At 35.5% G+C, this 23,719-nt stretch overlaps 1 protein-coding gene across 8 annotated transcripts in view; it reads left to right on the forward strand.

Annotated features, from left to right (window-relative positions):
• Positions 1-23,719, forward strand: part of SHLD2 (shieldin complex subunit 2) — a 77,111-nt gene extending 53,392 nt beyond the window's left edge. For 6 of the 8 annotated variants that reach the window (XM_032491618.1, XM_032491619.1, XM_032491616.1 and 3 more), the window contains 7 exons: positions 371-478; positions 7,371-7,565; positions 7,734-7,868; positions 13,406-13,612; positions 17,070-17,298; positions 19,345-19,460; positions 22,689-23,719. In XM_032491618.1, the coding sequence (XP_032347509.1) occupies positions 371-478; positions 7,371-7,565; positions 7,734-7,868; positions 13,406-13,612; positions 17,070-17,298; positions 19,345-19,460; positions 22,689-22,861 (1,163 nt within the window). In that variant the 3' untranslated portion in view covers positions 22,862-23,719. Of the gene's footprint in view, positions 1-370; positions 479-7,370; positions 7,566-7,733; positions 7,869-13,405; positions 13,613-17,069; positions 17,299-19,344; positions 19,461-22,688 lie in introns of those variants that run through there. The other 2 variants (XM_032491621.1, XM_032491623.1) reach the window with 2 other exon arrangements.

The following is a 23,719-nucleotide window of genomic DNA, read 5'->3' on the forward strand; positions in this document are numbered from 1 at the left end:
TACTTTGCTTCCTGGCCCTGAATATTTAATTTATCAGAAATGTATATTTTTACATTTGCCTTAAGTAAGGAAAAGCCATTAAATTTTTCTCTCCAGAGCAGAGCTTCCATATTGATATTGTTTGAATATACAGAAGCAATTTTGTTATTTTGCCTACATACAGACATATCTAGATTCAGAACTCAGATTTGCTTTTTTTTAAATCTTTTTTTTTTTTTTTTTTTTGCCTTTAGACAGATCATTTAACCTACCTGAGCTTTAGTGGCCTGGCATGTGAGAGGCCTGCACAGTATTTTGCTATGATGGGTACCTTAACCCCAGTGTGAAGGAATTTATGGCATGATCAGAACTTCTTTTCCCCCTTTTCTAGATGTTACTATTCATGAAGATCATTGGGTTGGTGAGACAGTACTACAATCAACGTTTACCAGTCAGTTATTAAATCTTGGGAGTTATTCATCTGTCCAGCCTGAAGAATGTAAGACACATTTTAAATATACTAATTTCTTGGTATTTAAAGTACATACACATAAATGGTAAATTTACAGAATGTTTTCTAAACAGATTAGCTGAAAAGTATTGGTTTATTTTCTTTAGTAAGAATGAAAAAACTTATAAAAATGAATTTGTACATGTAAATCGTACTTATTTTAAGAAATATTGGAGTTCATATTTCATTTGCTTATTTTGGAGCCAGAGGTATTGGTATAGACTCATGGTTTTCAGTATATAGGTAGATAAATAGATAAAGGGATACAGAAATGCAGATATATGTGTATGGGTGGGTTAATCCATACAGTATATACATTTCCTAGCTCTGGCTGCTGAGACAACACAGAAGCAGTGAAACCTCAGTTAACGATGAGCATGCCTGGTGCCCAGATCTTGGTCTGCAAAGGGGCCAGCACTCCTAGAAGTGGCTGATTACAGGACTGGGACAGGGAAAATACAAGAGCCTGGAACATTTGGTGGTATCAGGAAAGGCTTGTTTTGAAAGAACACACCAGAAGGAGCAACTACTGGTTAAAACTGCAACAATTTAAGGGAACAAAAAGAGATAGTATGAAATTATAGCCCTTAGAATAAGATATTTATGGGTCTATATGGATATAAATAAATATTCAACCGACTGACCAACCTACTTAACTAAATAAATACATAATAAGGGAGAGCTCTTTACAATTCCAGTGAATAAACTGGAATTCCAATGAATAAATGTGAAAAATAAATACTGCAAACAAGGATCCATTGATAGATGCTAAAATTAGTAGGTGGAAGTTTGGGGAGACATAGCATTGCATAATCTCAAAGTATCTCCCCAAGGTAGTTATGAGCTTACAAGGAGAAAAATAAGTTTTTAGTGAAGAAACTTGGCAGACATCATGTAACTGGGTGATTAAGGTAAATGTCATCAGAATTAAGATATATGGATATCATGAACTCCTTGCTATGAAAGGGACACAGCATAATTTGGGGGGTATGCTTGCTAAAAACACATAACCTCATTTCATTCATGAGAAAACATTGGAGAAACCCAAATGGAGGGGACATTCCACAAAGAAACTGGTCAGTACTCTTCAGAAGTGTCAAGGTTATGAATGACAAGAAAGACTGATGAACTATTACAGACTGGAGGAGAATAAAGAGAAATAACAACTATATGTAATGTAGAATCCTGGATAGGATCCTATGTAGGAGGATATTACTGGGAAATTGGTAAAATTTGAGTAAGATTTATAGTTTTGTTAATATTTTACCAGTATGAATTCTTCTTCATAATTGTTCTGTGATTATGTAAGATGTTCACATTAGAGGAGGTAGGGTGAGGAGTATAAGGGAACTACTATTTTTGCAACTTTTTTGTAAGCCTAATATTAGTTCAAAAAAAGAAGTTAGAAAAAAGCCATGTATGATCATCTCAATAGGTACAAAGAAAGCTTTTGAAAATAAGATCCAACACTTACTCATTGGGACTAGAAGGAGATTTATTTTAACTTCATAAAGAATATCTTTAGGGGGGCAGGGTATAGCTCAAGCGGTAGAGAGCATGCTTAGCAAGCATGAGGTCCTAGGTTCAATCTCCAGTACCTCCTCTAAAATAAATTAAACAAACAAACAAACAAAACCCACCCTAATTACCTCCCCCTGTCAAAAAAAAAAAAAGATAAAACAATTTTTAAAATTTTTTTTAAAAGTATCTTAAAAAAATGCAGAGCAGATATCCTAATTGGAGAAATATTAGAAACATATCTTGAAAAAATTAAAAATGAGACTAGGATGCTGCCGTTACTACTGTTTTCAATATATTATTGGAGATACTAACCAGTGTGAGAAAACATGGAAAAAGAAATTTCCAAAAAGATTGGAAAAGGAGAAATAAAGCTGTTGTTATTTATAGACGACATGATGAATTATTATTACATATAGATTTACACAGGCTCTTTTCCCTCTTAAAACTATAAGCAAATTACTAGAAATAATGGGAGAGTTAAGCAAGGTGGCCAGGTATAAAGTTAACATACAAAAGTCAGTTGCATTTCTAGAGTGGAGTGACAATCAGCTAGTAACACAAATAAAAAGAAGGCACCATTTATAATACTTTGTGGTATTAAGTATCTGCTAATAAATTGAATAATTTTATTGTTAAAGGAAAATTTTAAAAATTAAGAGATTTTAAAGAAGAACTAGATAAACATATACTTTGTTCATTGATTAAACAATTCAACATTGTGAAGATTTCAGTTCTCCACTGCTTGATCTATAAATTCAGAACAAATCCAATTAAAATCCCAAAAAGATTTTCATGAAATTTGATAAAAAAGAGTAAGTGGTCAAAAGCAGGCTGGCCATTTTTGAAAAAGAAAAGCAAAAGAAGGAATAATTTGCCCTCTTAGATGTTAGGATTTGGTATGAATTTGTAGTAATTAAAAACAATATTGTGGGGAGCTCAGTGGAAGAGCTGCTGCTTAGCATGCACAAGGTCCTGGGTTTAATCCCCAGTACCTCCATTAAAAAATAAATAAAAATGAAACTAATTACCTCCCCACCAAAAAGAATTTTATGGTAGCTCACAGAGAGAAAAATGTGACAATGAATATATATATGTTCATGTGTAACTGAAAAATTGTGCTCTACACTGGAATTTGACACAACATTGTAAAACGACTATAAATCAATAAAAAACGTTGAAAATTTTTTTAAAAATTTAAAAAGTAAATTTAAATAAAAGGGAAAAACAAACAAGCCAGAAAACCAAACAAACAAACCAAAAAAACAATATGGTTTTGGCCAACTGAAGTCAGCCAATTTTTGAATTTTTGGATTTTCTTTAAAAGATTTAAGTTTAATCTTTTATTGTTGATATTTGAAGTTGCTACATCTTGGAAAACATTTCCAAGGAGCTAAATGGCTTTTCAGTAAAATTCACCATGTTTTATAGATGTTAATACAATGGAAGGGTAAAGAGTGTGCTGAAATGATGAAAATAGCATGATATGCAAATATTTTGCAAGGGATTTGAGAGATAGATGTAGCAAGCTCTGGTTTTCAGGCTGATCTAGATTGACGTAAGGTTGATGTCATTCAGTAATTTCATAAAAATCTTAGGATCTAGTTCTCGATGGAGAATATCCCATGGAACACCTGGGGTGCTTCAGGTTTTGTTGAACAGTGTGAAAAACCTTTAACTAATTAACTAAGCTTTAGAGTGACTTCAGATTTGTTTTTATACTTACATAGGAATTTATATTGCCTTGTTTTTCACAGGTTACACAACTTAGTAGCTAAATAAAGTATATGCTAAGACTTTTTTTGTTTGATTCAGTTGGTACTTTGAAAATATTTGCACTTGTTTTTCTTCTGAAAGAATAAGTCCATTTGGTTAGTTCAGGTTTTGGGGGGTTTTTTGTTTTTGTTTTGCAAGTTGTTACAACTCAAGAGCATTCTTACTGCTGATCAGTGTATGTTCTTTCCTTGTTTCAGTAAGGTGTTATAAATTTTACAAACATAGTCCTGATAATGTGAAAGGATATAAATTTATCTTAAGTATTATCAAATTAAATATTATTAAATTAAGTGTATAAATCAAAGGTTACGACAATATTCCCATGAAGTAGACTGTTTTATTTGAAATCTAAGTAATCAGATGTTTCTGTACAAATTTTTACAAAGCAGGGTTAAGGGTTAAGTAAATAATTTGTTATTAGGGATCTTCTTTTCCCTCCAAAAGCTCTTATTGTAGATAAAGAATAAAGCCCAGACAAATTGTGTACAAGTTCACAGGAATCATTATTGACAAAGCCAGAGTATGAACCCAGCTCTTCTGATTCCGGATGTGCTGGAAATATTGTGAAAGAGGAATCAGGAGGTCTGGTGAATCAGGTGGAGCTGTGGAAGATGTTTGGAGTTGGGTTTTGCTGTAACCCAGTTGATGTTTATCCCCCCTCTTCCCCTCTTTCTGTCATTCATCTTTCATGCTGTCTGTTCTTTTCTCTTATACTCATTATCTTTTGATAGTACCTTTGTTTTTTAAAATCCATTTAGGAATCAAATAACCTTAATTAGAACAGATTTCATGTATCAGGTTTAAAAAACCTTAAAACATTTGTTTTTATCCATCTACTCAGTTGTTGCCAGAAATCTGGACGTCCTCTATAATCCGTTCTTTACCCTCCACATCTAATTGTTTCTTGGATTCTGTCTCTTAACTATTTCACAGATCTACACCCTTCTCCCCTTCATGCAATCTTGCCTGGTTTCCAACCTTTGTCATCTGCTGAATGGCCACTAGCCTCCTAAACGTTCTTCCTACTCTTTCATCTATGAAAATTGATTCCTCTGCATTAAAGGGTCCATAAACTTGGATGGGAAGGCACTACATCTTTTTTTTCCCTTCTGGTTTTATTGGAATATAATTGACATACAGCACTGTGTAAGTTGAAGGTGTGCAGTATAATGACTTGACTTACGTACATCATGAGATGAATATCACAGTAAGTTTAGTGAACATCTGTCATCTCACTAGATGTGAAATTAAAGAAATACAAAAAATTTTTTTCCCTCTGATGAGAACTCTTAGGATTTCCTCTCTTCACAATTTTCATGTATAACATATAGTACTGTTAATTATGTTTATCATGTTGGACATGACATCCTAGTACTTATTTACCTTATAACTGGAAGTTTGTACCTTATGACTGCCTTTATTCAATTCTCCCTCCTCCCACTCCCACCATAAGATATTGCATCTTTATTTTCACTAATTGCTCACTGAAAATTATCCTTTTCTTGCATTACAAGTAAGGCAACAATCCACAGTAATATTGTCAGTACTTGTGACTTGGTCACCAATGAACAGCACATATATATTCATATCACATTACAGTTGTTGAAGATAACATGAGTATCATTAATGCCCGTGATACTTTGACATACTTTGAATTTACAATAGTTGTTGCATACTCTGCTACATCCTGTTACTAGTTGGTTTTTTTTTTTTTTTTTTTTTAGTTCTTTTTTTTAAATTGAAGTGTAGCTGATTTACAGTGTTGTGTTAGTTTCTGGTGTACAGCATAGCGATTCAGTTACACATGTATAGATATTTTTCATATTCTTTTTCATTATAGGCTATTAAAAGCCATTGAATATAGTTCCCTGTGCAATATGGTAGGACCTTGTTGTTTATCCCATTATTTAATATTTTAATGAGGCACATAAGTTATCTCCAGTTTAAAAATATTTCGATTACTTTATTTCCATATAAGTGATTTTTGAATCCTATTTCATTTTATACATTTGAAAACATTATTCTATAATAAAAATGTTCTAAAAGTTGATAATGAAAATAATTGCACAACTTTGTGAAATACTTTAAAAAACACTGAATTATACACTTTAAAAGGGTGAATTTTATGTAGGTGGATTATATTCCAATAAAGTTGTTATAAAAATATTGATCTGATAATGGGTCTCTATGCTTTATCAGCCTGCCAAAACATCTGTGGTATGTAAAGGATTACAAACCCCTTCTCCCCTCCCACTTACTACCTAGAAACCTTTTATTAGGCATTTTTCCAAAACGCAGCTCAAATATTCCCTCAATAAAGCTTCTTCCAACTTCCCTGGGCAGTTCTTTTTGTGTGCTCTTAAGAATGCTTACATATATCGCTTGTACCCTAAGCCCAGTGTTGGCTTAGGGTTGGCTACCTCTAGGTTGATCATTCCTTCAGCGTGGGATGATGGCATGGTATGTCTTTGCATCCCTAGCACCTGGTATAAAGCCAGGCACACAGTGGCTGGTCTACTGATGAGTGAGTGACTCATGAGGCTTTAGTGTGGCACAAGAAATACATTAGGGTAAGACTGATACTGGGAGAAGGAAAGAAGAATCATTTATTTTTTTTCTATTGAAATTGGTTAGTAAACTCTGCTTTCTGAAAAATCCTTGTGTTTTTGCTAAGATCTTATTTTTGGTCAATGATCAATCGTTTATTCAAACATACCTCCCTTTCCTTCAGGGAAATTAAAATTTAATCAGTGAAACTCACCAGTCCGTCATTTAAAATGTGTGTATTTTATTGTATGTAAATTGTGTTTTAATAAAAAATGGGGAAAAAAAATTGAGACAGGAGAGAAAACCGTCAGTATGACACAACAACTGAAGAATTAAATAACCGATCTAAACAGCCAGGAGAAATATTATGAGGTAGCGGGCGCATGCTCAAATGCCAAATGAGAGTTAGAGATAAAAGCTAAGTTTAGGGCAAGGAGAAATCACTGGAAGTCTATAGTGGTTTTAATTCTATATAGTATTTAGATAGGCAGAGAGGAGGTTGACGGTGTTGCATCCAGTGAAAATGGTGAGGACAGAGGCTTAGAAGTGGGAAAGAATAAGGCATGTTCGGGGAGAGCCAGTTAGGCAACTCATAGAGTACTTCAGATGTGAAATTCTAAGTCTTGAGGAAGACTAGGCGGTGGTTGGGATAGTTGGGGAAGACATGATCAAATCAGACTCCAGGGATTAGGAAACCAATCAGATACAACAGGGTATTGGAAGGAGTCAAAAAATAATTGAAATAGTGGTCTTGATTAATTAGTGGAAAAATGATATTATTAACAAAATAGAGAAGTAAGGGAACAGGGCAAGTTTTTTGGAGATATAAATAATTCCACTTCCATTGGTTGAAAATACCAAGCTTATTTTTGCATCTAAAACTGATTCAAGAATAAGCTACACGTTTTATAGAAATGAAATCATGTTTTACATTTAATCACACTTTACAACATACAATACAGTTCCAAGAGAAAGTTATGTTGTCAAGAAAATATAATATTTCCATCTTTTGTACGTATGTTTTTATTTTCTTTCTTAGATTCCTGTATGGTTAGTGATGTTTTACTTCAAGACTTACTGGCATATGTGTCTTCAAAACATTCCTATCTCAGAGATCTTCCTCAGAGAAAGCCTCAGAAAATGAACAAGATAGAATTTGTAGAATTGGAGCAGCTTCAGCCAGACACATTAGTCCATGCAGTTCTGAGAGTTGTTGATATCACTATACTGACAGGTAAACATTTGGGGCTCCTCCTTAATTTTAGGTTATAAAAGAAATTAAGATACAAGACCATCTTAGTGTACCATTTGGTTATCACTAGATATTTGTCTTTAGACACTGAAGTATGGTATCACATGTAATAGAGTAATGCCAACTGAAATATTCCTTTTCCTTTTCCAGAGGCATTATACAGTTATAGAGGACAGAAGCAAAGGAAAGTTATGTTAACAGTGGAACAGACCCAAGGTCAACATTATGTGCTTGTATTATGGGGTCCTGGAGCAGCCTGGTACCCTCAACTTCAAAGGAAAAAAGGTAAATACACCAAAAAGCATTTAACTTATTTATAGTTAGGTAAATGATTAATGCTTATGAGCCTAAGATGAAAAGGCTTTGGAGATTAGACTACGTTTGAAATATAATTGATCATTGATCATGATTGAAAATTCTTTTGCAAATTTCTCCTGTTTTAATTTTATACTTCCTGTAAGCAAATCAGTGATCTAAAAAGTCCTCCATAATTAATGGTAGCAAAATAAAAGCTCCCATTTATTCCCTGGTATGCTACTTTACCTTTTTAGTGAGGATCTTACCTTCTTTGGATAAAGTTCTTTAAAAATTTAATTCTGGAGAAGCTTCTACGATTTTTATTCAGCCAAAGTACTCTGATAAATAAACTTCTCTCTGGTCATAAGGCAGATGTTAGGAGAGTTTCATTAACTCTTTCAAGTCACAGTGTTACTGTTTCATAAATGACTGTGTTCCAGGTTTTTATTCCAGTTGCTTTAAAAGTGTGGACTATTAGCCATCCATAGAATGTTCATGTTTAAAGGATGACCCATGACTACCTTTTTCTTTAAAGCATAAGTTAATAATTTTTGATGCATTGAATTAAATGGAATTGATATTTCAATAAAATAATATAATATCTTCCTTTTGATACTGTGAGACCCCTTAATTGTAATAATCAGAGATAGTTTAATCACTGGCTTATGAGTTATTTTACTCTACTAAATTAATTCAGAGACTGATTAAGTGTATAACTCATTCTTTTTTACCTGAAAGAGTTAATGTTTCTTCGCAAACTTCTGTTTCAAAATAGTTATCTAAAGATAAGATCTATCACTTTGTCTCTCTTAATCATTAATAGCCCATAACTAGGATTTGAGATAAGTCCAACTTTTGACTTTTATGTTAAGATCAAACAGTGATAAATATTTGTTTGGTTGAGAAATCTGGCAAACATGTGTCAATGGCAGACAGACCATCGTTATTGACCAGGAACACGAGTCTAGTGCATGCTGAACAGAACGTGGGTCAAAGGTGTCATTCCACTTATGATGGAGCTGGAGCAAGGCAGATTGCTCCATGCTTAATACCAATATTCTTTTAAAACAAATAGTTTTTTGGTTAATAGAAGAAGAATTATAGTTATCTCTAGATAACTCTATCATACTTAGGTCAATATTGAAAATTTATGAATCCAGGAATTAAGGTATAATTGTTCTTTGTTCATTCATTCAATAAATTTATTTATAACCACTGCTTTTAAGTTTTAATATCCACCTTAATACTTCAATATCATTCTTTCTAAAATGGGAAAATACAGGGAGAGGGTATAGCTCAGTGGTAGAGCATGCATGAGGTCCTGAGTTCAATCCTCAGTACCTCCATTAAAAGATAGATAGATAGATAGATAGATAGATAGATAGATAGATAGATAGATAGATAGATAAACCTAATTACCTCCCCCCAAAACAAATTAAAAAAATAATAATTTAAAAAATTAAAATGGGAAAATACCAATTTGGAAGGATCGTTTAAGTAAGTGATTCTACTTTTAGAAATTGTTAGCATTCTGTCTATTCATTTAGTATTTCTTGAGGCATTCTCTGTATTAACCTTTATACTGGGCACTGGTTTTACTCGTTCCTAAGGATGACAAACTCACATCTAGGTGATATAATCAGAAATGATCATCAAGAAGTCATTACTGAATACTGGAGATATCAGAGTTGAAGTTTTGGATAAGAATAATAAGATACCAATACCAAATTCACATTTTTTTGAAATATGCATTACTGGTAGGAATTTGGTATGCCTCATATGTAGCGAGCATTGGTCACAACTTAGGTCCTAATGAGGGTAGGCTACGGACATAAATTACACTTCCTGGGGATAATTGGGTACACATAAAATAAACTATTCAGAACTAAATGCCATTACAATGCAATATTCTCCTGAAGTCATTTAATAAAGTCCAATATTTAAAAAATACAACAGATTACAATAGAGGACTCTTAGGACATAGCTAATTAAGCACAGAGTAATACAGATGACCCTGACCTTTGTGATTACACTTCATGCAGAATCACAGTTACGTCTGCATTTAGTTTGAAATCCATTCACACCCTTAATTCATGATTGAAATGTAGACATGTATCACAAATTGTCTCGTACTGGTCAGTCTCCCTCAGACTTAGTAGCCTAACCTGCATACAACTCCTTTCTGTTACTTGAACAAACCAGTCTTTTCTCCTGCCTCCAGATCGTCAGTTTACATGTTTCCCCTGCATAGGGTGAATTTTCCTCCATCTCTCCACGCAGATGGCTCCTTCGTCTCCCAGCTTCAATTTCATGCCCTCGTAGAGCCCTCCTGCATGTGTATACATATCGCTCCCTATCAGATCACCCTGTATTCCGTGTCTGCCCCTTAACACAATCGGGATTATCCAGTTTATTTGCTTGCTTGATAATTAACTAAATTTTTTGGTAGATTGTAAATTCTGTGACTGAAAAGCACCCTGACTAGTTTGTTCACCATTGTATCTCCATCACAGCACTGCCTGCACTAGCAGATACCTTCTTTATGAATGAATGAAGGAAACACTGTTCAGGCAACTGTTCAAAATAACCACTATCTTTAAGGAGTAAGAGACTCAAGTTTGACGAGGAGATAACTTTGCTTGTTTCAGATAATAAGAAAAAAAATCAGAGTTAAAAGTGCATGCACATGAAGGTTTTGCAAACCATTGGATGTATTAAGAAATTATATTTAAACTTGGGCACTGAAGGTTCATAGATAAAACTGTAACTCTGCTGTGGTTAACTTAAACAATTTATAGGTTATATTGGAAGCATATGGGAGTATCTCAGAGTACATAGGGCAAGAGTGCTGATGGGTTTCATGGGGACTGGGAACTAGGTGCTGAAAAGCTTTTTAGGTCCCAGGCAGCTTCTGCATGTATCTGCTTTTATTTACTCGGTATAGACTTTCTCTGCTTCTTAACCTTATGGAAAGCAGATTGTTACTCTGTAGCTCCTATTTTGCTTTTCCTTTTGAGAGACCAGTTCCATTCCCAAATTCCCAACAAAGAGAATCTGCTTGCCCAGACTGAATTTGATTCAATCAGACGAGGCCTGGAGGACATGGTCACAAAGTACAAACTGGAATACCTGAGCTTATTTCCGAGGGTGAGGGAACAGTGAAGAGGATCATTTGTGGTCTTGTGGACCACACTACCAAAGATGTGTATGTTCACTAGCCTAGAGAGGTGTGTGTGATATAATATTTATTTTTAATTTTAAAAAGTAGATAATAAAACTTCACGTATAATAAGATCCCATTTTAGTAAAAGTGAATGTATAAGTATGTAAATACACATTTAAAAAATCCAAAAATACAGGTACTAAAATGCAAGCAGTGACTGTCTCTATATAGTAATATTACGTGGTTTTAATTTTTTCTTTATATCTTTAGTTTGAATTTTAATGTATAGAATCTGCATTTATTTTTTAAACCTTTTAGTACAAAAATCTTCAAACATATAGACAGAATAATATAATGAACTAAAGTACCCATTATCCATCTTATTGAAACATGGCCACAAAAAAATAACAACAACAAAAAACATGGCCAATCTTATTTCACTTACTACTTTCCTTTCACCATCTAAATAGTTTATAAAAAGTATATTTTGTTTTATAATTAAAAATTAAAGTAAAAATGTCCTTTAAAAAAGAATAGATAATGTTTGGCATATGTAATAACAACTTGAGAAAAAATTAAGAATTAAATTCATGCTTTATATTTGGACCAAAATAAATTCCAGATGAATTAGAAATTCAAATATTTAAAAAAAAAAAAAGGAACAATGAGTACTAGAATAAAATATAAGGAAACTTACTTGGTCTCCAGAGATTAGTAAGTTAAATAAAATGCAGCAGGAAAAACTACCGTATATAAAAGTCACTGTATACAAAATTAAAACACGAGTCAAAAGCCAGAAAAAAAATGCATTTTGTCAGAAAATAATGCAATAAGCAGAAGACAAATAATTGTAAGGATAAATGGACAACAGACATGAACAGGCAAGTCCATAAAGGAGAAATTAAAGTGGCCAATAAAATATGAAAAAAAAGTTACTCTTACTAGTAATTGAACACAGACAAATAAAATAATAATGATGGATGATTTTTCTCCTAAGATATTGATAGAGAAGATATGGGAAAATAGCCTCTCTCATAAAGTATTGATGTGAATTGGCAAACCTTTTTTCTTTTCTTCTAATTAAAGTATAATTGACTTACAATGTATTAGTTTCAGGAGAAGAACCTTTCTTGAGGGCAGTTGACAATGCATATGAAAAGCCTTAGAATTTGGAATACCTTTGGCCTAATAATTACACTTAATAGGAATTTATCATGGCTATGCATAAAGATGCAGTTAAAAATGTTTTATCCCTGTACTGTTTATAATAGTGAAAAATAAGAAACGACCAACATGCCCCAAAATAGACAATTGACATAATAATTTTTAAGATTCTGATGTGTCTGTGCAATGACATATTACACAATATTTTAAAAGAACGCAGAATGATACTTAGTGACATGTGAACATATATTTGACATCTTAAGTAAAAGTCAGACAAACTGAGAACAACTGGATGGCCACTAAAATACTAACTGTTTATTTTGGGGTGTTGATGAAGGCTGCCATTTATTTCTTTGCTTAGCTTATCTGTGATTTCTAAGCATGTATTTTGTAATAAGACAAAAAAACTATTTTAAAAATAGTGATTGGTTTTAAGCAACAACTTGAAATACATATGCTTTAGTCCTTTCTAATGATGTTCTTGTCTGTATGGATTTACTGACTTACTTAAAGATTCTCCACAAAAAAAAAAACTGTCCAGTGAAAGAAACTGAGGAAGTGGGTGGGGTGTGTGAATTAGGTTTATAGGCTGAAGTAAGTGCGATACTAAAAAGATAGCTGTCATTAGAAAATTTAGTGCTAAGACACCTGTTTCTGTTTTAACGTAGTTTTAAAAGTTGCATTTATTAATATATAATATGATTATTTGGCAAGAAAGGCTGTGCTGCTGTAGTTTTAAGACTTTGAATTACTACTGAGAGAATAGTAGAAATAGGAGCAACTGAATCTAAATGCTTTTTGTTGTTGTTGTTCTGAAAAAATTAGCTAAATAAGGAAACCAAGGTGTTGAAAAATCAGTGGGAAATATTGCTTATGGCAGATGTGTTTATTTCTATGTCATTGTTTTAAAAAAATCTTTCCTGTAGATATCAAAATAAGAATTTGCTACTCTGAAAAGCAGTTGGTTATGATAAATTTTGACTATTAAGGAGAGCAGATAATCTTTGGAAAAATTTTGTTTAAAATTATCTCCTTATTGCCTCAATACAACATTCGCATTTTGCCTCTTTATACCCAAATTCCTTAATGTGATAAAAGTTGTATTTAATTGATTTAATCAGGTCAATCTATTTAATGTGATTATGAGCCTAGATTATTTCCCTTTTGGTAACTTTCTGTTTTTGTTTGTTTGTTTAAGATTATCTTTGGGAATTTAAATATCTTTTTGTTCAGCGCAATTGCATCCTAGAAAACCTAGAGTTGCATACAACAGCGTGGTCATCCTGTGAGTGCCTGTTTGATGATGATGTAAGGGCCATTACATTTAAAGCAAAGTTCCAAGGAAGCACACCCTCCTTTGTGAAGATGTCAGATTTAGCAACACACCTAGAGGATAAGCATTCAGGTGAGATCTTTATAAACATAAGATACTGCTAGTTTTAATATAAGCAAAGAAGCTACCACTTGTGGGAAAAAACATGTAATTGAATATAAAAGTGAAATATAGATCCTTGTAAATAGCTGAAGCAGATCTTGGCATCTTCCTAGCTTTTTGCCTCAATCCTTTGAGGTTAATTTGTAATTATTAGGGATTACTTAAGAATATTTTTTGCATATAGTTACAAACAGCTTATCATTTAATAAACCAGGAATAGAAAAAGTGACCCTAACCAGAGTCACTATTGAGATATACTAAACTATCGTCTGTACACGATTGTTAAAATTTGACACTGATAGAGAGTTTGTGGAATTTCCTCACTGCTTGGTATAATGTAATATACTTCCTGAACTCAGATGTGTGTGTGTGTTTATAAATTTCATTTTCAGAAGCATAGTACATAGAAGAATGCCTTCGATGATGAGTTTTGTAAACACACTCACACAATTTCCATGAACTAAATGTAATTAAAGTAATTTATTTTGAGTGAAGAAGTAAAGGGGGTATGTTTTAGGGATGAAGAGAGAGTGAAATAGTGAAAATAACTAGACAAATTGCTACCATTTTAGTGGGAAATACTTTTCACTAAATCACATTGGCTTCCTAACTACAGAGATGATGATAAACAAAGATGCTAACTCCTGGTTGAGGGTATAACAAACTACACAGCATTTAAAGATACATTTAAGGTTGCTGAATCCCAGTAATTAGTAAATGTCAGTGATTAGCAGTTTTGGAAACTGATAAAATTTTCCAGTGGCTTTTATAGCAAATGTATTTAGAGGGCAAATAAGGGTTGAAAAAAAGTGAGATGTATCTGTAGGTTTATTGTTACATAATTTAAATTTTTTAATGAAGATTTGCCCAAAAATTTTCTTCAGAATTTGTATAAGATGACTATTCTTGGTGCTTATGTAGGTTGAATTATTAAGAATAACTCAGGAACTTTGGATCTTGATACTGAATTTTAACTTTATTCACTCATTTTCATAAATAATTTTCTAAACTCTTATAGATGGTTTTAGATTTTACTAAGTGCTAGATGTGGTTTAAGTGAAATAAGATTATTTTTAGTTTTTCTAATGAAAAGAATCTGGTCCCAAAATAGGTTGTAGCTCCTAAGAGATTCATGGTAAGATTCTCAGCTGTATTTCTGGGCTTTTTCACTACCATGCTATGCCCCCTTTTGGTTTATTCACAGAAGTGAAAGAGTTGTGGCATACGCAGTTAATGGGATATTTCAGAGTTAGTGCTTTTCAAGTGTGGCTCAGAGTGTCCGATTTTTAAAAAATTTTAACAAGGTTTTTGGAGTATAATTTTCATATGGGAAACCACCCTTATTTTTTAAGTGTGCACATTCACACGGGTGAGTTTTTACATGAAACCCGTGAAAACATCAGAGTCATCAAACTGTCACCTGCCCCTTTGTAATCTCTTCCTTCCCCTCATCCCTGCCCTGGGAATCCTTCCAAGTAATCAATCTACTTTCTCTCACTAGACATTAGCTTGAATTTTCTGTGATTTTACATACATGGAATCATGCAGCATGTACACTGTTTTGTTTGGCATCCTTTAACTTAACAGATTCTTTAAGATGTATCTACGTGGTTGTGCATATCAGTAGTTCATTCCTTTCTAGTCTCTTATATGAATACACCATGATTTGTTTACTGGTTCTACTGTGGATGGACATCTGTGTTGTTTCCAGTTCTTGGCTATTATAAATAAAGCTTCAAACTTTGAATGAATAAGCATTCAAGTACTACAAGGCATTATATGGACATAGTCTTTCTTTTCTCGTCAGTAAGTACCAAGGAATTGAGTCAAAAGCTGGATTATATGGTAGGCATATGTTTAACTTCTAAAGAAACTGCCAAACTGTTTCCCAAAGCAGTTGTACCATTTTGCATTTCCACCAGCAGTGTATGAGAGTTCTGTTTTTTTCCACACCCGCCTCAACACTTGATATGGACATTCTTTTTAATTTTGTCCATTATAAAAGTGTTTAGTGATAGGTCATTGCGGTTTTCACTTGCATTTCCTTATTGGCTGATGGTGTTGAACATTTTTTATGTACTTAATTGCCATCCATATATCTTCTCTGATGAAGTGTCAGTTGAAATCTTTTGCTTACCTAAAAAAAATTTGGGTAGATTATTTTACTGACTTTTGAAAGTTTTTTATATTCTGGGTAATATACTCTTTGCAAATATATTGCTTATCTTTCTCTTGTCTTTGCTCTAGTCTGTTATTTGTCTTTTCATTCTTTTAACCAGGTCTTTTGAAGAGCACAAGTTTTAAATGTTAATGAAGTCCAGTTTGTCCATTTGTTCTTATATGAATTGTACTTTTGGCATCTTTTCTAGGAGATCTTTGCGTAACCCAGTGTCACAAAAATTTATCTCCTCTGTTATTCTGAAAGTTTTGGAGTATTAGGTTTTAAATTTGGGCTTATGATCTTTTTTGAGTTAATTTTCATATATAGTATGAGGTATGGCTCAAAGTTGTTTTTGTTTTAGTGTATGAATATCCAGCTGTTCAACCATCAGTTTTTGAAAAGATTATCATTTTTCCGGCAAATTGCCTTTGCATCTTTGTCAAAATCAATTGTCCACATGTGTGGTCTGTTTCTGGGCTTTCTCTTCTGTTTTATCCATCTATTTGTTTCTCTTTCCACCAATACCACACTATTGATTACTGTAGCTTTATAATAAGTTTTGTGAATGAAAAATACTGCAAACCATCTCAGTAAACAAAGAATGCTGAAGCCATCAAGTCATCAGCGGCTACTGCCACCCCCCAGGGAAGACAAGCCTGCAGCCCAGCCTTTGCAGCCACTCACAATGGTGCACTCTGAGGGGACTCAGAATAAGAAAGGACAGGATACTGGCCCTATGTAGCTAGGTGCTTGTCAAAGGAATGAATTCAATGAGCCCAGATGTTTGCTTCCTCCCATACATAGAAAAGCGCTAAATTCTTTAACTTGAGATGCCTGGTTTTCTTTAGTTAACAAGTAATCTTTTAATGTTCCAACTACCTGGTCTTTGTTGTAAAACTCCTATATATCCTAGCTCCTCCCCTGCCTCTTCGGAGCAGTCCCTCAGAGCCATCTGAGAGGCTGTTATGCCGGGCTTCTAGGGGTTCGAGTCCTCAGAAATGTCCACCAAATAAAACATTGCTCTCAACTTTTAGGCTGTGCATTTGTTTCAGTCGACAAACCTATACAGTCTAGGGTAGATACTGAAGCCATAAGTGAGTGAGACTGTCCAGGAAAGGAGTGGAGACAAGATCAAGAACTAGGCGTCAAGTGTATACTTTCCTCTAAGTAACTGTGAATCAACTGTGTAGTTAACCATGTTTGTAAGTTACAGTTACAGTTTTGGCCTCCTAATTTATTGTCTTTCTTTTTGTTTGTCTTTTATAGGAGTGATTCTAATCAAAGCCCAGATTTTAGAGCTCGTGTTTCCTATTGCAGCCTCTCAGAAGATAATTCTAAATGCTCACAGTTCTCTGGAGAGTATTTATTCTTCTCTTCCCAATATTCTTTACACCGGCTGTGCAAAATGTGGATTGGAACTAGAAACAGATGAGAACAAGATCTACAGACAGTGTTTCAGCTGCTTGCCTTTTACTATGAGGAAAATACACTATAGGTAAGGCAACTAACCCAGCCCGTTGGATGGAAAACACTCATTATTATAGGACTAGAAATGACCAAAGAATTACATATATCAGTTCTTTCTAATGAGAACTAACTAAAGCTAATCTAAGAGAATAAATTTTTCCTCCTGAGTGATAAATACCTACTTACGAAAGCAAAATTTTTCCGGTTATCATAACAGGAATTTTTAAATAACAGTAATTGGGAGATTTTATTGCCTTTAAGCAGCTATACTGAAGAAAACTTTTCCTTGGTTTCCATAGTCTGGACGTGGCACGTTTTATTTATCCATTCGTTAATTGATGGGCATATGGATTGTTCCCACTTTTTGGCTATTACAAATAATACTGCTCTGAACATTCACGTACACATTTTTTTGTGGACATGTGTTCTCATTTCCCTTGGGTGTACACTCAGGAGTAAAATTGCTAGGTTGTGTGGTACTGTATGTTTAACCTTTTGAGGAACTGCCAAACTGGTTTCCAAAGCTGCCGCACAAGTTTACATTCTCATCAGCAACGTGTGAGACTTGGTTTCTCCACATCCTTGTCAACACTTTCTATTATCTGTTTTTCTTTTTGTTGCTTGTACTTTTGGCACCATATCTAAGAAAGGTATTGTTGCTAAGCTAAGATCGTGCAGATTTAGTCCAATATTTTCTTCTAAGAATTTTATAGCTTTAGCTCTTACATATACGTCCATGATCTATCTTGAGTTAATTTTTGTGTATGGTGTAAGGAAGGGGTCCAACTTCATTCTTCTGCATGTGGATATTCAGTTGTCCCAGCACAACTGGTTGAAAAGACTATTCTATCCCCATTGAATCACCTTGGTACCATCATTGAATAACTTACTTTCTATCCCACTAAACTCTTAAATTCCTTGAGTAAAGGAACAAGATCTGTCTTATTCACTAGTGTGCACTCAGTGTTTTGCTCATTGCATGGTGCATATACATACTGAGGATGTATTTGTTGAAATAAAGGATAGAGGAAGGAAGAGAGCCTGGGGAAAGAGAATAGGAAAGGACATGGAATCATCAGGTGGATAAAGGGGAAGTAGGTTTTTGGAGGGAAAATCAGTAGTCATGTTTTAGCTGTTATGCTAAATTCCCCTACATTCGTGAGTCTTCCCAAATTCTGTTCTCAATTTATTTTTAATAATTAATTTATTTTTAAAGGAGTTTCTTTTAAAAGTATATAGATAGAATAATATTATTCATATAGTTTTGTTCATGTTGTTTGCCCCTTACAGTATATCATGGCATTCCTTCCCTAACAGCACTTGTAAGTCTTCCTCATTTATTTTAACAGCCACATAGTATTCCATTACATGATGGACTGAAAATTAGTTATCTAATTCCCTATTTATTGGCACACAAAACAGTTTTTTTTTAAAACATTCAATTTTGTCATTTTATTTGGATAGGGTAACCAAAATCACAGAAGACTGAGTTATGAATGAGAATGACAATTTATTGGTGCAAACTTAATAATCTGTATACACCTCAGAAGGAAAATTTACTGGAGATATTAAGTTAATATGAAAGTGTGCTTTGCTTGTCACAATTAGAGAAAATAAAATTTAAAAGCACAGAAGAATTTTGATATCAAATTATAATGTACAGTGCACTTTGTTTTAATATTCCAAATCAACTAATGCAAAACGGCTTGTTTTTGGTAAGAAAGACTCCTGTGGGAAAAAATAGCTTGAAGTTGTGACTATGAAATATGTGATTATCATTTTTATTTGATTTCCAAAAATAACTTACACAACAATGTAAACCAATGTTTTCTTATATTAGTATCTGAAAATTTAAAATGAGTATGGAATAAATAACATTTATTAATGTATCACCTGAAACTCTTTTTTAAAAAGCCCTTCTATTTCTAGGATGTTTCAGGACATCCTCAAGTTGTTTTAGTCATTAAAATTAGCCCTGCATAAAAACCCAGTGATGTTTGAAATTATACTGCATTTAAACATTCCTTTAATTGGAGATCTTTTTGAAGGACGTGTGCTGTTTACTCTTTTGTAGGCCAGCTTTAATGACCATAGTTGATGGAATATATAAGGTTTGCGTGCACGTAGGATCAAAGCTGGTGGAGCAGATTCTTCTCAACATTTCTCCTGACTGGCTCAACAGAGTTATAGGTAAGATACCAGCATGCCCTCGAGAGGTGGTTCTTGGTAAAACCACTTATTTCAGGAGTATAGACAGTATACTGGAACAGAAGGAACACTATGCTGCGAATTAAGCTTTTTTTCTGTCAGTGTAAAAGCAGAAGTTAGCTTGAGTGAAACACAAGACTAAGTCAGTCAGAAGGCAAGACTTGCTCTACACCTGTCTCAGCGCATGATGAGAGGGAAGTAAGTGCCTGATCCCCTTCTTGCTCTAAATTCCCAGTCAGTAAGCAAAAACACGAGGACCTTTGTTTCAGAATAGTTAAGTAAACGAGTGTGGGACACCTGTCCATGTATGAAGATTGTCCGGTGTTGGTAGAGTGGATTTGCAGGATCTTCAGCTCTGTTGGGAGGTGTAGTCAGTGACTGACCAGGAAGTGAGGGTAACCCATTGGTCAGATGATCAAACTCCATCCTTTCCACATTAGTCTTAGGCTCTCTAAGCAGAAGAGTTAATCTGGTTCAGTTGATTTGCTCTGTCTCATAATAGTGGATTATTTTTTCTTTAATTTTTGCTTGAATGCTGAACATTGCACATAGAATAATACAAACTGAGGTAAACAATATTTGTACCTGGAAACGGGCACTCTTGTTTTCCTAGACCTTTACTAGGGGTGGGGGTGGGTGGAGGGCGGCAGACAGAGTTAATCTTGTCAGACCGAGTTGGATTTGAGGTTTTTTATTGCCAAGGTTACCTTCAGGTCACCACTGACTTCAGATTATCCAACATTATCTTGTGCTCATGGTGGGGAGCGGTTTTCCAGAGACTTTTCCCCAATAATCCTGCCCCACCATCAGCTTTATCCCTTCACTCTGCACCTGGGCCTCAGAGACAGTTTCTCTCCATGTTCTTTTACATCCCGAGACTGTTCAGGCTCTGTTGGTTGATATTCGGTGCATCTTAGCCTGCAGGGAGGGGCAGGAGTGACTCTCTTTGACTCTGGTCCAGCCTTGGTCTTACGCAGGCCCTGGGTCTCTGGGTCTCGGGTGGGGTGCTTTCTCAGCGACCCTGCCCCTCCAGCCACGGCAGCCAAGCTCTGCCTTGTGCCTTTGGTGGGGCTTGTGTGGTCCTGCCCCTTCCCCAGGGATGTTCCTTTCATCTTTCCTCCCTCTCTCTCCTCTTTACCTGTAGCCTGGGCAAGATGAAGGCTTTTGTTCCTTAAGGTGGTCATGCTGAATGGTGTTTTGTGCTTTTCCTCGGGGCAGCTTCTGCCCTTCTCCAGGCCTTTACCGCAGCTGGACGCTTTCTCTTATGTCCTGTCCTGTGTCCAGCCTTGCGAGCACCTGGTGGGGTGAGAGAAGCCAGCAAGGCCGCACAGGGCGCTGGGCCATGCTTGGCTTTTAGAAACTCATCCAAACTTCAAGCACATTCTTCATTCTTGCTTGTTTAATGGACTGCCTTCTTTCTGAGCTCGACCCTCCCGAAAACCCATGCTCCTGTTCTGTCTCTCCTTTCACTGTGGTCTTGGCAGCTGCACAGCCTTGGCTCACTTGTAGGTTAAAGAAGATTGTGATTTTGTAGCTTTTTCAGCTTTTTCTAATCATTGTTAGGGTAAGAGCCACTCTCTTCCCAGTTTTCTACGTCCTAATTAGAAGCCTCTCTGTTCTTTTTTATTCACTTTGTTAATTTTCATTCTTTTTGCTGTTTTCATTGCTTTTCTTGGTATTCTTTCTTGTATTTTCGGCCTTTTCATTTTTTGTATAATGTCATTCTTGATTTCTCAGAGACTCATCATCCTCAAGTCAAGTGTACATCTGTGTTTTGCCCATTCCCAAGAGAATTCAAGTCATACTTCTTGTTGTTAATTAAATTGTAACCATAAGTGAAATTGTGGGTCCCAATTATACAGTGTTCATCAGATCATTCAGATTATCACTAACCTTGATTTTTTTTCAGCTTATGAAAGTGAAAAATACAAACATTTTAAGTTTCGTGGGGAATCCTTACCCCTCCACCGACATGTCATTGGCCCTCCCGGAGTCTGTAGACCCAGTCCAAGGAAGGCTGATGGTGTTGGTCAGGGAACTGGTATAGTTTGAACACAGTTGATAATAGTGCATTGTCAGTCTAGTATTGGGCATCCTGCTGAATGACTTGATTAGATGTCCTAAAACAGTGAGAGGGAGAGTATAGTTTTACTGAACACAGTGCTGTGCCAGACGCACAGTGGGACCAAACAAACTGAAACACTGGAGTTAGGAGCAGAGAAAGGCTTACTGTGGGACCCAGTAAGGAGAAAGGGTGGCTCGTGCTCAGAAATCCTGAACTCCCCAGTGGGTTTTGGGGAGAAATTTTTATAGGCAAAATTTGGAGCGAGGGCTGCAGGATGTGTGACTTTCTTCTGATTGGTTGGTGGTGAGGAAACTGGGCAGTGTCCCAGGAATGTTGTGCTCAGCCCGAAGTTGCCATCCTGCACCTGGGTGGGGGCCTTAGTTTCCTGCAGAAGAACTCAAAGATATGGTTATGTGTATCCCCTGAGGAGGAACCAGAATTCTGCTTTAATAGCTGCACTATAGTTTCCTGATCGCACCTCCTTTGTTTCCGTGTTCCCTTCTCTGATTAGCAACCGTTTGAATCTGCCCTTCGGAACTCTGGGAGGTCCAAGAGGCTGAAGCCCTTGTCCCGCGAATAAGAAACAGACACAGAAAGGCTTTTGTGCCCAGGAGATCCCCACAGGGTCCTGCTCGGTTTCAATAGGACAAATGCAGAATATAATGACATATCTATCTATCATTTCAGTATTTTTATATAATCAAGATTTGACATTCATTAAGTAACAGATTCAGGGTTCTATTATATGAACAATAAATATAATGTATATATAACTATGATAAGAGCTATAGACTGGATAAATATAAGTACTTTTCTGAAGTGGACACACTCGTTTTGTTTCAGGCTTAATTTAGGAAAATATAAATTGCAGTTCTTCCTTCTATCATTTGAAGAAGGCAACAGCTGTGCCATCCTAGGAAGTGCCATCAGTCTGAGCAGTGCATCATCTGTGCCTTCTCTCAGATCAGCGGGAATCGTGTGCCATCATTCCAGAGTAACCTGTGACTAGAAAGAGCAGGCATAGAAAGAGACATTCACAGTGGCTTAGGGACTTGAGAAACCAAGGGCAACGACCCACCGTCAAGTGTGAGCCTTTCCGTCCTGGAAGGGATGCTAAGAGCTGTGCTTGTTTCCTTCTTCCTCAGCCCCGCCCTCAGAGGTGACCTACCGCATGGTCGCAGCGGACCTGCTCCATTCCTTGTTGGCAGGCAGCGGGGCACCTTGGGTCCTGAAGATGCAGAGCCTCTTTGTCTTAGATGAAAACAGCTACCCACTGCAACAGGACTTCTCTCTCCTGGATCTTTATCCGACAATGTGAAGCCCGCATCCCCGGCTCTCCTCTGAGCCCAGATGAGGGAACAGCAGGCACTTGAAGGAAGAGTACTGAAGAGATGATCTGTCTTTCCAAATGAATGACAGGGCTTTCCCTCAGGGTTTTAAAATAAGTATATTTTATAAAGAGAATTGTGTTAAATATGTTAATTAAACCCCCCCCCAAGAAAATTCTGTGAGTTTTTTTTGTTTGTTTGGTTTTGGGGCTTTCCCTTTCTCTCTTCTAGAGAAATGATCGAGCAATAAAGGCAACACGTTAAATTTCATTGGGAATTGAAGAATCACTCTGTTTAGTACCTCCATTCCGAAGCACTGGGATGCAGAGCTGAGCGTTTACTCAGGAATTGCTTTTCTGCTCTGCTCACAAACTCGAAGTGCTTTCCTTATTCCAACTTTAATAAACTACAGACTCAAAAGGATTTCCTTAATCACAACTTTATATGGCCATAGTTCACATAAGCCTACATTTAGACAAGTTCCAGATGAGTACGTCTTTCCATAAAGAAGCGTTGAAAATGAAGGAAACGTGATTGTGTTTCAGCTCGTCGTCAGGGGAGGCAGAGAGTCATACTGTTAGTTGATTTCTAGGAGTTGAGTGCCTCACTGAATTTACTTTCCCAGCAAACACTTAGCAGTTAGTCTCTCATTACGACTGTAGCAGCAGCTCCCAGAAGATGGTAGTCACCAGGGAGGAAACAGGGGGCAGTACTTAACTTGGAAGTTTGGAGTATGCCGAGTGTTAACAGATGGGTGATATTGCTTGAACATAACAAAATTCATAATAAAATGAGCAGGTTTATTTTACTAGGTGTATTTTTAATAAAATTCTTTTGGGTCATTGAAA

The sequence above is a fragment of the Camelus ferus genome, chromosome 11 (assembly GCF_009834535.1).
Source record: "Camelus ferus isolate YT-003-E chromosome 11, BCGSAC_Cfer_1.0, whole genome shotgun sequence".
Taxonomy (NCBI): Eukaryota; Metazoa; Chordata; class Mammalia; order Artiodactyla; family Camelidae; genus Camelus; species Camelus ferus.